Source organism: Mandrillus leucophaeus, unplaced genomic scaffold (assembly GCF_000951045.1).
Source record: "Mandrillus leucophaeus isolate KB7577 unplaced genomic scaffold, Mleu.le_1.0 Scaffold448, whole genome shotgun sequence".
NCBI classification, from domain to species: Eukaryota; Metazoa; Chordata; class Mammalia; order Primates; family Cercopithecidae; genus Mandrillus; species Mandrillus leucophaeus.
This window is the reverse complement of record NW_012104787.1, coordinates 486,570-501,372: the sequence shown is the minus strand read 5'-3', so window position 1 is coordinate 501,372 and position 14,803 is coordinate 486,570. Positions and strand designations below refer to the sequence as shown.

Here is a 14,803-nt window from a genome sequence, read left to right as displayed (position 1 = left end):
AAAAGTGGTTCTGAAAGGCTATTCAGAAAGATGTGGTCAACAGTATTCATCAGCCCTTCACAAATGCAGGTTTAACAGTTTGGTTACTTCATCTTCTTACATAAGGCTACTGGCTACTTGGCTATTGAGGCCAGAGTCTCGACAGGGGTTTCACAAGACTAGACCTTTCCTCTCCCTTGCTGTTTTTTCATTTTAAGTTAATGGTGGAGTAAGCACCCCCTGAACCAATATTCCAACGAATAACAACTATAAACTCAATAAAACACAAAAAATACCATGAGGGTAGGAGACTGAATACAAACAGAGGCAAGTTCTGAAAAGAGGTTAAATTTTAAAGAAGGGAATGGCACAAAGTGAGTTTCACATTGTATAGCTTTTGGGCTGAAAGAAACCTGCAGTCTTTCTGGTCTAAGAATCAGAGCAACCACAGCTGCTGGAAAGTGAGGGGAGAAATCTCAGAAGAAATGGAGCCAAAGAAAAAGCACCACAAATTCTGTGCATAAATTCTATCCATCTCTCTGGCTGAGCCCTGAACTACACATGGCATAGACTCCAGCTAAATGAATTGAGATTTTCAGCTGCTGCCCAAGACAGTTTACAATTTGAGTCCAATAAAGTTAAATGCCTGCTAACACAAGCAAAAGAAAAATATATACACACACACATATGTATGTATATAGATATATCACATCACTTTTCAGAGTAATATAATAGAATCTACAACATAAACATTTACAATGTTCAGGACACAATGTAAATCACTCAATATATGAGGGACCTCCCCCCAAAATCTGACCATTCTGTAAAGATAAACAATGGAGACCAATTCTAAAATTATCCAGATGTCAAATTTACCAGAAAATAATTTTAAAGCGTAATTTAAACACGGTTGTAGTGAATAAAAAAAACTCAGTAGAGAAATACAAATAATTAAGTAGAAATTCTAGAACTAAATGATAAAATGTCAAAAATTAAGTCTTCAACTCCCTTTGGGAAATATTCCTTAATTTATTTCCTTCATATCTCTGTTCTTTGGTCCTTTCACCCCTGGAACTGGGTCAATTTAGAAGGAAAAGAGACTAACTTAATTTACCTTTGGATCTTCTATAAGGGCACAAATCAGATCCACAGTTGCTGATGTTCCGATGACATGTGACATGCGAGTTGCAAAAAAACTCATAATCCGAATTACCTCCACTCGGTTGGAGATTGTTTCAAATGACTTTTATTTGTACCAAAACTAAATGGAAAATTGCTTGCTGACACTGTAGGAAGTTAATTTCTTTTTTCTTTGGGAGGCTTGACTTGAGAAAAAGAATTTAGGTAAATTTGGTGGTGAGATTTTATATACAGTATTTTCATTTGGTGAAGATATGAAGGCCAGGACTAACAGTTTCTGCCTAGGATCCCTGATATTTAACATCAAGCCTGAAAGTCGTTCCTACAAAGATATTTTTCTTTTAGAATGTAGTAACTCCTGCCAGGCCTCTGTAGGAGGCAGGCTACATACAATAAGGAAGTGTTTTTATGAGGACAAAAGTGATGTTCAGAGACAAAACATCAAAGTCTTATTTTCTGAAGTGATTCTAACATGGAAGTATTTGGAAGAGATAATCCCAAGACTCAATCCATTGTGGGTCTCCCACTGGTCCCTCTTCTCCCTTGGTCACCAGGTTCTACATACTATGAGACATATACTTCAGAAACAGCCAGTTTCCCAGTGCCTAAGACACCTGGTACTCTCAAAAGCAGGGCATGATAGGCCAGGGCAGAAATTGGTTCCTGGATAAAACAGGACCCTACTCACAAAAAGCGATAATAAATACATTAAGAAAGACTATCAAACAAACCTGTAATCGTTTTAGAAATGGAGGTGATAGCTTCTCTGGGAGCAAGGAGTTATGATTATTTCACTCAATTAAAACAATGTCCAAAATAAGAGAATGAAAGCTCCCAAAGAGTGTTCTTAGCAATTTTGTAATGAGTACCAATGAAAACTGGTTTTCAGTATTAAAATCGACCAATGTCTCTGAGTTAAGAATTAGTTACTATATCAGAAACAGGAAAAAAACAAAGTAAATAAGCTGAAAAACTAAAAAGCTCCTCTTTTTATCACAGTTCTTCCACATAAGGCTGATCATCATAACATCCAATGATACAAAATTCTAGAAACTTTACAAAATTCCTTTTTAAAATTTATTTTTTGTTATCAAAGAGAATGTCCAGAAACATTGAGTACTAAAGAATTTGTTCATGGCATTGTTTTACAAAATTTTCTAATGGAGAGTGAATATTTTATTTTCCGATGTATTCTTCACTTATTAATGATGAGGTCAATGAACTGATGCAATTATTAAAAAAAAAAAACCCAGATAACCTTATAAAGGAAAAAAACAAAAACAAAAACAAAAACCAAACGTCCATTCTCATTCTGAATCTGTTGACCGGAGTGAATGCAGTGGTCACAATACCACCACCAAATAAGAATCAACTTCGTCAGAGTAAGGAGCTGTTCAGGTCTTCTCAATAGTTCACATAGGTCTCTCAGATATAGGCACCATGTTTTAAGTCTCACACAAAATGTCTGTGTCACTTAAATTACACAATATGGCAGTGTTTGTCTTATGGGGACACATTGAAAGAAAGGGACAAAGTAGAAAACAACCTGTTTGCATGTTATATGTGAGTACATTATTGTACTGTGCATGGGTTTGAGGGCATTGCAGCCCTTGTTAAAGAGGAATTCCACCAATTGAAGCCTCTGTCAGTTCCCAGCTGCTCTTGGTGCTGAGGGTATCTACTCATATAACCTTATTTTGTTAGATCAGAGCCCTCTTCATCTACAGTTTGGCTCAAATGGTTTGAACTGAGTTTGGTTGTTTATCTCTTCCATCTGAGCTTTATTTCTCAGCCTCAGGATATGTGGGGTACTTGACCGTTTCTATCTTCTCTCGAACTTTGTAGGAGGGATATAGGCCCGTCCTTCCCAGTTTTCTGTTGACACCTTTAGAATAGCCATCCCAGTGATTTCCAGCCACACCAATGATATCACCAGGTTCCATGGGAATTTCATCTGCAGTTCGAGGTTGGTGAGCATAAATGGCAATTTGGTTGTGGGCATTCTGGCCCCCAAAATAGTAGATGTCATCTAAAGAATGGAAGTTTGCAGAGGCATCAGGATGTAGTGTTTGCATAATTTCATAAGCAACTCGACAGACCTTTGGAAAGAATTAAAAAAAAATTGTTAGTATATAAACGTTCTCCTTTCCTTCACAGCAATCTAAAAGCCCTTGGCCAAAAGGATGGGGAGTAAGAAGTTGAAAAGTAGGTGGATTCTAGCCACAAGTTTTCAGTTCATTTGCTCTCAGAAGATGGTACAAGTCATTCTTCATCTCTGTGTCTGGATCCTTTTTCAAATTAAAAAAAAAAACAACCCACGAAAGATTATTACAATTAAAATCTCTCTCTCTATAGTACAAAATAATTTAAGAATATGAATTAGTTAATTTTATCAAACATTTATTAAGAGCTACACAAACGTGGTCCAAGCTAGGCACTCATGATACCAAAATGAGTAAGACATAGTTTGTGCCCTTAAAGAATTTGAAGTTTAGGATTAGGATAAAAAAAAACTTAACACAAATGCTGATGGTCCCTTTCCTTCATACACTGTTAATCAATCACACATTCTCATCTGATAATTAGACAGTATTTTTAATTTTGCAGATAGGCAACTAAAACACAAGGAGATTAAGTGATTTGTGCAAACTTCAGTGACAGAATTTCAACTAGATATAGAACCAAAATAATAAAAATTTTGCTTTCAGATTTAGTACTTCAACAAAGGTTATACTGGCAATGTCATTTTACAATTGAGATTATTGGTAGAATACTGAGACTATAATAAAATAGGGATCAAAAAGATTTGGAACTTTTGAACTTCAAATTCAGCCAAAGGCTCATAGAAGGCAAGCAAAATTAAGAGGGACTCAGGAAAAGAAGAAACTAAATAATTAAAGCAGCTCCAATAATAGCAAACTACAATAACAATGATAGACGCTAATATTTACTGAGATTTTGCTAACTGTCAGACATTGTTTTTAGATATTAGCTAATGTAATTAGATTCCTTTCGGCATCCCCATAAAATTCTATCATTATGTTCACTTTACAGATGTCAAAGCGAAGTTAAGGCATTGCTTAAGGTTATACTGATAAGTGGTAGATTCAGGCAGTCTGCATATGCCTGTAACCGCTATATATATTTTCTCTTGTAAATCTTATTCTCCACGTTCATATTGTAACAGCAGAAAGATATAGCATAAGACCAAAGACAGCCTTGGGTAAACCTGACAGTCTTTTCAGGGTGTCTTCACCCACTCTTCAGTCATCTCTAGCCAGGAATGCAGGACCTTGTGTTACTCTTAGGATGACCACAATCTCTACTGTGACAATGAGCCGTGATGTGTTTCCTCCTCTCCACTCTTAAATGTCTTACTCTCATAAAAACAGAATCGCAACCCGTCCCACACCCTTAGAGACCTGTTTCTTCTGGGGATAATCCTAATAATTAGTGTATGTTTTGCTATCAAGAGGTGCTCATGTGTTAACCTTGATGGATAATGCAACTGTTTTATTAAAACAAAGAAATAACTATTATAATAATAGCAGAGATTTCAGACACTGAGGTGGCCCATTATAAAAATGACAAATGTGACTGTAGGCCTCTGCAAGCATACCAGTGCCACACAGGTGTGGCCCTTTATTTTTCTCATAAGAATGACTGCTAAGGATAGCAGCTGAGCTTAATGAGCACTAATTATGTCCCAGGCAGTGTTAAAATAGTGTGCTCTTCCCTCACCTTGTCTCAACTCATTTAACTATTATGACAAACCTGTGAAGTACTATTATTATTCATATTTTACAGATGAAAAAGCTAAGCCACAGAAAGATTAAATTTCAAAAAATAAAAATAAAAATCCAAAAGGAACTAGTTAATGGCAGAGCCGCAATTAGAACTCTTTCAGGCTCTTGAGTATATATTCCCTTAGGATAAACACCTAGAACAATGCCTGCCACATAGTAGGTGCTCAATGAGTATCTGTTGAATGAATATTGCTCCAGGCATAATACCAGCCCAGTAATGGAGACGTAAGTCCATGGGTGATATTTAACCCTTAAGATCCATATATAACATTAAGAGGAAGTAATTTTAAAACTGTCTATATCAACCATAGGGCAATTTACTGCAAAAGGCTAAAAAGATTACTATAGTGTTAATGCTTGCATTTAGTCATTCTATGCTTCTTCTCTTCTTTCCTTACCTACCATGTGGTTTACAAGTTCAAATCACATGGTAGGTAAATGAAGGCTTGTAGCTGATGTCCATACTCAGGTTTGATGCTTGACAGATGGCATGACTGACAGCAGCCTATGGTTTGCAAAGCAGAGGCTGGCTACAAGTAGTATGTTTAACTTTATTCTGTGTTGACATGGCACTGCATCATTTTTAGTACATCGTAAAGCACAGAGTAATGGGTAACAGCAAAAATCCTGCCAAAGGATAAAACAGATATGACTGTATTAAAAAAAAATTTAAAAAGAGGGAGGAATCCATTAGTCTGAATTTCATCCCTTAGAAGGAGCCTGAGTTTACATAAGCCTCCAAAGCTTTCTCAGAGTAGATGCGATCTTATTTTTGTCAAAACAGATAAGGGCAGGAGGATCTCCTAGTGTGAGAAGTTGGAAGTGGCTGAGAGATCTGTGCACTTTTCCTGTAAACCACTTTGTTTTACTACAGAATAAGAGAATAAGAACCAGGTCTTTTCTTTGTTGTGAGAAATGCCAGAAGGATTAATGCAGTAACAGCTGCACTGTACAGCACTCAGCATTGTAAGCTAGATAGAGCCCCTGTGGATGCAAATACTTTTCTTGTCTTCTGCTCTAGGAAGTAGTCACAGAGTTCACACCTTGGGATTTCACCCTGTGCTTTCCTCCATGGTACTCTCAACAGGTATCCACTGTTGTTTCATGAGCCACATCTCAATGGAAATTCCAATCCCGAGCCTTCTGTCTGGAATAGTTAACGTAGTTTTCGGTTTTGCCCTCTGGGCTTCCAAAACCTGATTCAAAGTGTAACAAGGGGAGTAGAGTTGCATGCGGACTTGGAATGAGACCACAGAGAGGCTCATAAGAGTACTGTAATAATTACCATAAAGGGAGGTGTCATGGGGGAAAAAAGTGATTTTGTATTATGATGACTTTCAATGGCTGAAACTACTGAGTAATGTTCACTGCTCTTTAAACAATGTCTTTAACAATGTTAGTCTTTAAAGTGAGCACCTGCAACCATTTTTGTAAGTCAGATTTCAGAATAAAAATTGATCCCAGAACCTGATAAGCAATATTTTCAGAAAACCTTTCTGATACTGTGCCTATCTACAGCTGGGCTGTCAACTGCTGTTATTCTCGAACTATAAATTCTTTGCTTCAGATTTAAGATTCAAAGAAGAAAATAAGTGACAAATGACATGCTTTGCACATAGGCGATTTCCAGTAACACAGAATAGGATTAATGTATTTGGTAGAATGTTTTAGAATATGGTTGCATAGCTTCAAAATTCACTTGATGCACTTGAAAAAATGCTAATATTGCCTCCAATTTTCATATTAAATCCTGAGGACTGTGCTATTCAATTTATGAGGCTTTTAGGACAAACTTGGCTTTGAGAAACAGATCTGATGAAGGAATTCAGAAAGCTAAGAGCAATAATCGTAACAAAATTAGAGAGCAGAGCCACAGTGTTGGCTTTTAAAAACTTTTCATTGAAGAAGAGAGAATTCCCCTACCTCACTTAAGGACATAAAAGAAAGATTAGAAGCCTGAGACTGAGGGAGATGGGTATAAAAACTTCTGAGAAATCTCAATTAAGGTGCCATGACAGTTTTGCCTGCAGTTTTCCAAACACGTAGCCTTGCATTTTTCCTTCTAGTATGGCATTTCATTCCTGCGGTATTGTCTACAATAGCTCATGGTCAACAGGTCAACTCCTTCCCACTACTGTTATACGGTATTCCTCAAAGGATAGTGTATAGGAGACAGAAAGTTTACATGAGTAAAACTTAAAGACTGTCAAAGAATTATGAAGGAGATATTAAACTTGTATCACTTCCTAACATCTCTTGGCACATGAAATAATCATCGAAGAAAGTTGAGAGTTGGTTATCCATGTTTTTATTCTGGGCTGAACATATTCTCAATGTTTATCTTTTGTCACTCTTCTGGATGTATGGCTTTAGTCTTCCTCCATTTTCCAGAATGCTTATGACATATATAGGAAAGTCTAAAAATTAATTTCACTAAGGTCAACACACACACCTTTACTTGAAATACTAGGTCTTCATTCACCTTTTGGGAATGAAGAACTTTTGTTTCTGAAAAATCACATCATATGGCAATATTCTCTTTCAATAAGCTAAACAAAATGAAGTTGAGGTGGTACACTGGCCCAGAGAAATGTACATGCTGAATGTTAACAGTTCCTCTTCTTTACGGACCCTAAGCATTGCCCATGACCACAAGTAGAGCTACTGGAGTCCTTGAAGAGCTCGTTTCATGCTCCTTCTAAAATGTGAGAGCATTTGAAATGAAAGCCATGTGAAATGAAGAAAGCCATGTCTGAAATGAAGCCATGTGAAAAAGAGCTGCAAAATAAATACTATAGAGTCTAACAGGCAGAGATATTCCTATAAGTATTCATATATATAATAATAGCAGCTAATGTGTTTAATACTGTATTGCTAGGTACTATTCACAGTGCTTTACTTTTTATAACTTTTTATAACTCCTTAATCCTCACAAAAACTCTATACTATAGGTACTATTATTTTTTCACATGTAGAAAAATAAACCAGTTAAGAGATAGGCTAAGTAATTTGTTCAAGGACACACAGCCACTAATTGGTCAAAGTTGGACTCAAATACAGATATCCCGACTCTATACCACAGGTTGTCTCTTTCTTGATCTGTGATCAGTGGTCAATGGTTTGGCATTTTATCCCATCAGTGACTTCTTCTCACCCTCTATTGGCAATGACGACAAGATATTTCTAGAGCATTTTCAAACAATTCCAATTTTAGTTTTGGTAAGGGAATCTATATAATAATCCTGCAAACAATTTCATTCACACTACAAAAACATTAAACTTTACTAAATACTTCTTTACTAAAAATATCTGAAAAAAATCCTGAGGTAAGCCCAAAGATTTATCACTGAATATGGAATTATTCTACAATTTCAAATGCTACAGTGGTTAGTCATCAAATAAGGTACATGATAAGGAGGTAATCACATTAGGCAAACTGCTACTCACTATAAAAATGGAAGGTATTTTTACTGTTAAACTTTTATTGTGAACCCTAACATAAAATATTTTGAGTTATTCAAGTCTATTTTGGGTTATGAAATATTATTTTAATTTTGCTTAGGTTCAAATGAGTGAAATTATTTTGGGCAAACTTTGACTGCCAAGAGTTTTTAGGAACAACATGATATATAAGTATGAGCCTTATTCCTTTGGATACAGAAAGTCTTCTCAGCACCACTCCTACTTCATATGAATTGCTTCTCTGGGCCCAAGGTCTGAATACACTGAGGTCGACATTATGCATAAAACCAAACAAAGTAATAGAACAATATTCTCCTCAAGCCTAGACAGAATTCTACCATCATGAAGTGACAGAGATCCTGATTTCTAGGTCAAAATTGGAGTTATGAGGATCCCAAATTCTAAAGTACAACTTCAAAAAGGAAAAAAAAGAGTAAAGAAAAAAATTCTATTCCAGAATAAGCCTAATGGTATTACTAAGGAGGGTTGGAAGAAGAAAAGCAAAACATGAGTACAACCCTGTAAGTCTCAGTGCCTGCCTACATGTGAGATTGGTAAACATTTAGACATGTGTAAATTTATTTAATTTTAGAATCTTGTGACTAGAACAGTGACTCTCAACCAGGGCAGTTTTGCTCCACAGGGGACATCTGGCAATGTCTGGAGACATTTTTGGTTGTCATAATTTGAAGTGAGGGTCTTACTGGCCAGGGAGGCTGCTAAATCTCCTACAATGCACAATATGGCTCCTCACAACAAAGAATTATCGGGTCTAAAATAGTGCCTTGGTTGAGAAACCTGGACTAGAGGAGTTGACTTCAGGCAGGCCTAAAATCCAGGCCTACAGAGAAGGTGGCATACCTGGGGAAGTGACTCTTGATTCACTCATTCTAACAATAAGCATCAAGAATGTTTGGAGGTTGTTACCAGTTACATGTACCTGTTGATCAGGCAGATGCATAGTCAAGACTCTCAAAAACAGTTGGAAGGAATCAAGAAGTTATAAACCTTGCACCTTTCTTGCAATAAGAATGGAAATGAGAGTTTCTTAAAAGATAGGATCCGCACCCCAATTAGGGAGAAACATCAATAGTGGATGCCTTCATGGGAACTTGAAGACATTTTCCCTTCTGATTAAGATTGCTGCTGTGTGTTCTGTGCAGCTATCTTTGGGTAGTAAGTTGTGTTCTTATTCCATATTAAAGGAATCTGTAACCTTTGCCTGGCTAGGTATCTTTCCAAAAATCGTATCGCCATCCCATGACAATGTATATTGTCATGTAATAAGAAAGTATCCATTTCCTTTTACTCTCCGAAGTATACTCTCGTAAAAATGATGTGGCTTTCCTTTTTTCACATTTTCTTTTCTCTGCCTCTTCTCGACATTTAAGCATACACTTATCTTATACCAATTTGTATGTTGTTAATTATTCTCTAGTTATTTCATGTGTGTATTTTGCTTATTAGATTCTGGACCAGGGCAAGAACTGTATCTTCAATCTCCTTTGAAATCTCCTCTGCACCTAGTATAATTTTGAGTGTATTTAACAGCTGGTTGAATGAACTAACCAATAATATGTGCATAAATGAGAGAACAGAATAAAATCCACTATAAATATTGTTATTCTGATATTCCACAGGGCATATAAAGCTGGTTGGACCCTCATAAAAACACATACACCACACCCATAAAATATTATCATCTGCAACAATTAAATTCAAACAATGTGATATTGTGTTTCTTAAATTTAACATACAGTTTCTCACTTGGTAGAAATGTAGTAGAACTTGAAAGGGAATTACATTTACTCTCTTTTCTATAAAGCAATCAACTGAGGCAAAATTTAGGACATTTAAGCCTGTCAGTATCAGTGCACTAATGTGTAGAAAGGGATGGATTCTGGTTACATATTGACTATATGCAAAATTAGAAAGTATTAAGTAAGCTTAATTACTTGTTGTTTCTGTTAAATGCTGTGAACAAGCCAAGTACTTTAAACAACTCCAGTAACTGGCTTCAGTGGAGATGTAGTCAGCCATTACTTGCAAACAACTAAATATTCAGTGCACGTGAATGGGTATTTTTTGGGATCTTTTCATTCTTCCACAAAAGGGATCATTACCGAGTATCAGAAAAATTGCACCTGAGTCACAATAATGAACATTAACAATACACAGACACACAAATAATTTTTCTAACTCCTATACAACCAAAAAGTATTGGTTATTTTAAAATGCCCTACTGACACTTACCTGGGATGAAAAAGTACACACTAGGAAGTCTGCCTGAGAGAGAAAATGTATATCCAGGATTACTCCACGAAGTGAATTTTCTGTGTATCGGTTGTGCAGTCCAGCTGACCAGGAAATAGAGTTATCACTAATAAATTCATAATTGGGGTACCTGAAAAAATAAATTAATTTATAGATGGTCATAGATACCACAGTATCCCATCAGAAGGTAGACTTGCTGCTTGGACTAAGAGCTTTCTAACAGAAAGGAGACCTTTAATTATGGCATTTAACAGTATAGTTGATGAGACATCTTTGAAGTCCATCAGTGGGGCAGAAACCATTCTGGAATGCCCTGTATATTAAACTTTATTGGCATAGCATATAAAACACATACACACATCAAAATGTCCTTTATCAACTCATGAAACAGTCGAAAATTGAAATCTCCTTTTTCTTTCTGTAATGAGTGACTTAAGAGTTTATTCAAACTTCTTTCATATTTGGTCACTGGGCTTTTCCTTTAGAATATAAATGTTGTGATAAAACCCCATTAAAATTTTTAATTTAGAATTTTTGATCATTCAGATTTGGATTAGACTTTGTAAATGTCTTCTTCATTGACATTACAAGCTAATAATAAAAAGAAGAGACGAATATTTTAAAAATTTGTGAGAACTAATGGTCTTCCTTAACCTGCATCCTTCTTGAAGAATCATCTACTCTTACCTAATGACAGTAATAGCCCATTCTAATATTTATGGAAGCAAATTCCATAGATGCCCACCAAGTCATATTTTGGTAGTCTTGCTAGAGATAGAGTGTGTGTTTAAAAGTATTCATACAGGATGTCTTTTGAAGAGAATCTGCAATATAATAGAGGAGGAATAAATATTTTCTGGAGGAATAATAGTTCCTATATAGAAACCCTGAAGCATCAGGAGACAGTTTACATGTTTGTCTTTCAAATAGTATTCCAAAAAAGGTTAGGACCATGAGTTTTTTTTTCTCTGCATCACAGCATCTAGCACTCCACACAATGCTGTGTGAATAAATACATGAACAAGTGAGTGCTACCTATGCCTGGGACTTTCCCTAATCCCCTAAGAGCTGTTTCAGTTTCTCTTCATTTCATGGCCACCAAGGAGCTTTCCCTCATTGCCTCTGTAATAATGATTGTAAAGGCAAAGTCTCTGAGCACTGTTTCAGACTGCTATTCAGTGTTCAAATCCATTTGGCCTCATTATTTTTGACAGTTTGCCCTCTTCAGCTCAAAATCAAGGAGATGAAGAAAATGTCACATTTGTTCTGAAAAGAAAACAACCAGAAATAGTTTTAATGTGATTCTTGTGAAGCTGCATACCCACGCATGGAGCAGAAACAACAACAAAGAAACATGAAATGCTAGAGGAAGAAAGAAAGGGGGGAACTGATAAAACCAGTACAGGTTTTATCCTTGAATAAAGACTAACTTTGTCAGCATGGTTTGGATATTCAGTGAAACAAAGGAGTGATCAATTTACCAAGAAGTAACACTAACATTAATGGCCTTCCTAACTAAAAGAGCCCTCTCTGGAACCAAATCAAAAGGGTACCTACGGCTGGGTGTGGTGGCTCATCCCAGAACTTTGGGAGGCTGAGGCAGGCAGACTGCTTGAGCTTAGGAGTTTGAGACCAGCCTGGGCAACACTGTGAAACCCCATCACTATTAAAATAAAAAAATTAAAAAAAAAAAAAAAAGGTACCTAAGCTCCTCAGGCCCATCTCTACATGCAAAAGAATTCTCAGGCCTATCGCTATGGCTTCATAAATGATACCTAAGTGTAAAACAAAACAAAAAACACACAAACAAAACAGTAAATAATGCAAGAAGGAAACTTTACACCTTTCATAATGAGCATGAAACTTTTTGCACAAACATGCTTCTTATCTTTTGCCCTCAAGTATGTCAGTGGAGGAATTCTTCTACCCTGAGGTTTCAGATTCTAGGAATTTTTTTTTTCTTTTTCTACTGTATAAAAATTTATTTTTATATCATCCACGAAGGACTAGCTTCCAGTTATAAACTAATATCTGGTGTTGTTTTCTGAAGTCCTTCCCTTGACTGAGGAAGATACTTCTCTTTGTGACTTCACCGTACCTGGTACGTAAACTCCTTCAGGAGACTTATCTAACTATACTGTAATTATGTGTTACATGTATATTGTCTACCTGTTGGTTACTCCCTGAGATAAGGAGCCACACATTATATTTTGACTTTGTATTCCTAGTGCTCTGTGCTGTGTCCAGCATATTATAGGAGTTCAACAAAATAGTGAACAAATATATCACTCATTGCTGATTCTTCATTTCACAGGGCAACCAAATACTTTACAAAAAACTTTTAACAAATGACAAGAACATTTCAATGTATCTACTTTTAGAAAGAACTCATCCAGCATTTTAAAAATAAAGAATAAACTCAATTTGTAAATATTTTACCTGGGAGACTTTTAAAGGCTTCTTTCTCTTCCTGGTTTAATCCCATCCCTAATCTCCACAATCCTTAGAATGCAATATTGGGTAGCCAACTTTAATAGTTCTTATTTCTCTGACTGTCAATGATTCTGTGATTCAAACACTGTAATACTGAACTACTTAAGAGACTGCCACAATAGCAATGGCTGCCACAGTCACTGGGATGCTGGTGGTAAAATCTTGTGGATGAACTCAATTTTTTTTTTTGAGATGGAGTCTCACTCTGTTGCCCAGACTGGAGTACAGTGGCACCATCTTGGCTCACTGCAACCTCTGCCTCCCGGGTTCACACCATTCTCCTGCCTCAGCCTCCTGAGTAGCTGGGACCACAGGCGCCCACCACCATGCCTGGCTAATTTTTTGTATTTTTAGTAGAGTTGGGGTTTTACCCTGTTAGCCAGGATGGTCTCGACCTCCTGACCTAGTGATCCGCCCACCTCAGCCTCCCAAAGTGCTGGGATTACAGGCATGAGCCACTGCGCCCGGCCAAACTCAATCTTAACATGGAGAAATCTGAAGTGTAATACCAAGCCACAAAGCATTAACTAAGCATCTTTACACAGAAGCTATATGCATAAAGCTAATTTTAACCCCTTTTCAAAGAATAAGCAACACAGAAAATGGATTCTCCTCTGACTGTGTGAACACTATACATCATTTAAGTTTAATTTTTCATCTCTTCACCCTCTTAAAGCAGAAAAGTCTTACAATGATTACCTTGCACACTATATACTTTGTTAATAGATTAATTCATGCTTTTGGTCTCCTAAAACAATGGCAGAAGTTTTATGATTTGCTTAGGTATCAAAACCAATCCTGAGTGGTTTAAAGTAGAATTAAATCAGAGTAGAAAAACATTTAAGTAAAAGAGTAAATAAAAAAACCCCATCATTTAAATCCCCAAGAAATGACTCAAGTCGAAAATAAAAATAAAAGGATTTACAAAGAGAAAAAAATTATGCATAAAAGGCTACTACTATATTTATAACAGAATATGGAGAAAATTGCTGCCTGGACCACCACTGGGAGGGGAGTTACAGCTGTTGGCTACAAGGAGGAAATTCTGGTTTTACTACTCGTGCAGTTCAAGTAGATACTGCCAACTGTACTATAAGGGTTGTTTGGTATAAAACTGTCATGCTGTGCTATGGATCAAAGCTGTAAAATGTTTATATCTAGTCGAGTGTGGTGGCATGTGCCTGTAGTCCCAGCTACTTAGGTGGCTGAGGTGGGAGGATCATTGAGCCCAGGAGGTCAAGGCTGCAGTGAGCTGAGATTGCGCTACTGCACTTCAACCTGGACCCTGTATTAAAAAAAAAAAAAAAAAATGTTTATACCCTTGCATCTAAATACTTCCAAGTCCAGAAATCTAAGGAAATAATGTGGATAATTTTAGGCATATGTCATAGCATTACTTGTAAGAATGAAACATTGGAAATAACCTGACTGCCGAATATTCAGAGAATGGTTGGTCAAAAAGCAATGACATATCCGTACAATGTATATGTATGTAGTCATTAAAAAAGATGTGGCTGGGCGCAGTGGCTCATGCCTATAATCCCAGCATTTTGGGAGGCCGAGGTGGGCGGATCACCTGAGGTCGGGAGTTCGAGACCAGCCTGACCAACATGGAGAAACCCCGTCTCTACTAAAAATACAAAATTAGC

The 14,803-nt window shown here is 36.6% G+C and overlaps 1 protein-coding gene across 5 annotated transcripts in view; it reads right to left on the bottom strand.

The window, feature by feature from the left end:
• Nucleotides 1–1,209: 1,209 nt before the first annotated feature.
• Nucleotides 1,210–14,803, bottom strand: part of FUT8 (fucosyltransferase 8 (alpha (1,6) fucosyltransferase)) — a 337,429-nt gene continuing 323,835 nt past the window's right edge. For 4 of the 5 annotated variants that reach the window (XM_011994214.1, XM_011994219.1, XM_011994216.1 and 1 more), the window contains 2 exons: nucleotides 10,641–10,791; nucleotides 1,210–3,218 (listed from right to left, as the gene is read on the bottom strand). In XM_011994214.1, coding sequence (XP_011849604.1) covers nucleotides 2,901–3,218; nucleotides 10,641–10,791 — 469 coding nt within the window. In that variant the 3' untranslated portion in view covers nucleotides 1,210–2,900. The remainder of the gene's footprint in view (nucleotides 3,219–10,640; nucleotides 10,792–14,803) is intronic. The other variant, XM_011994217.1, reaches the window with a different exon arrangement.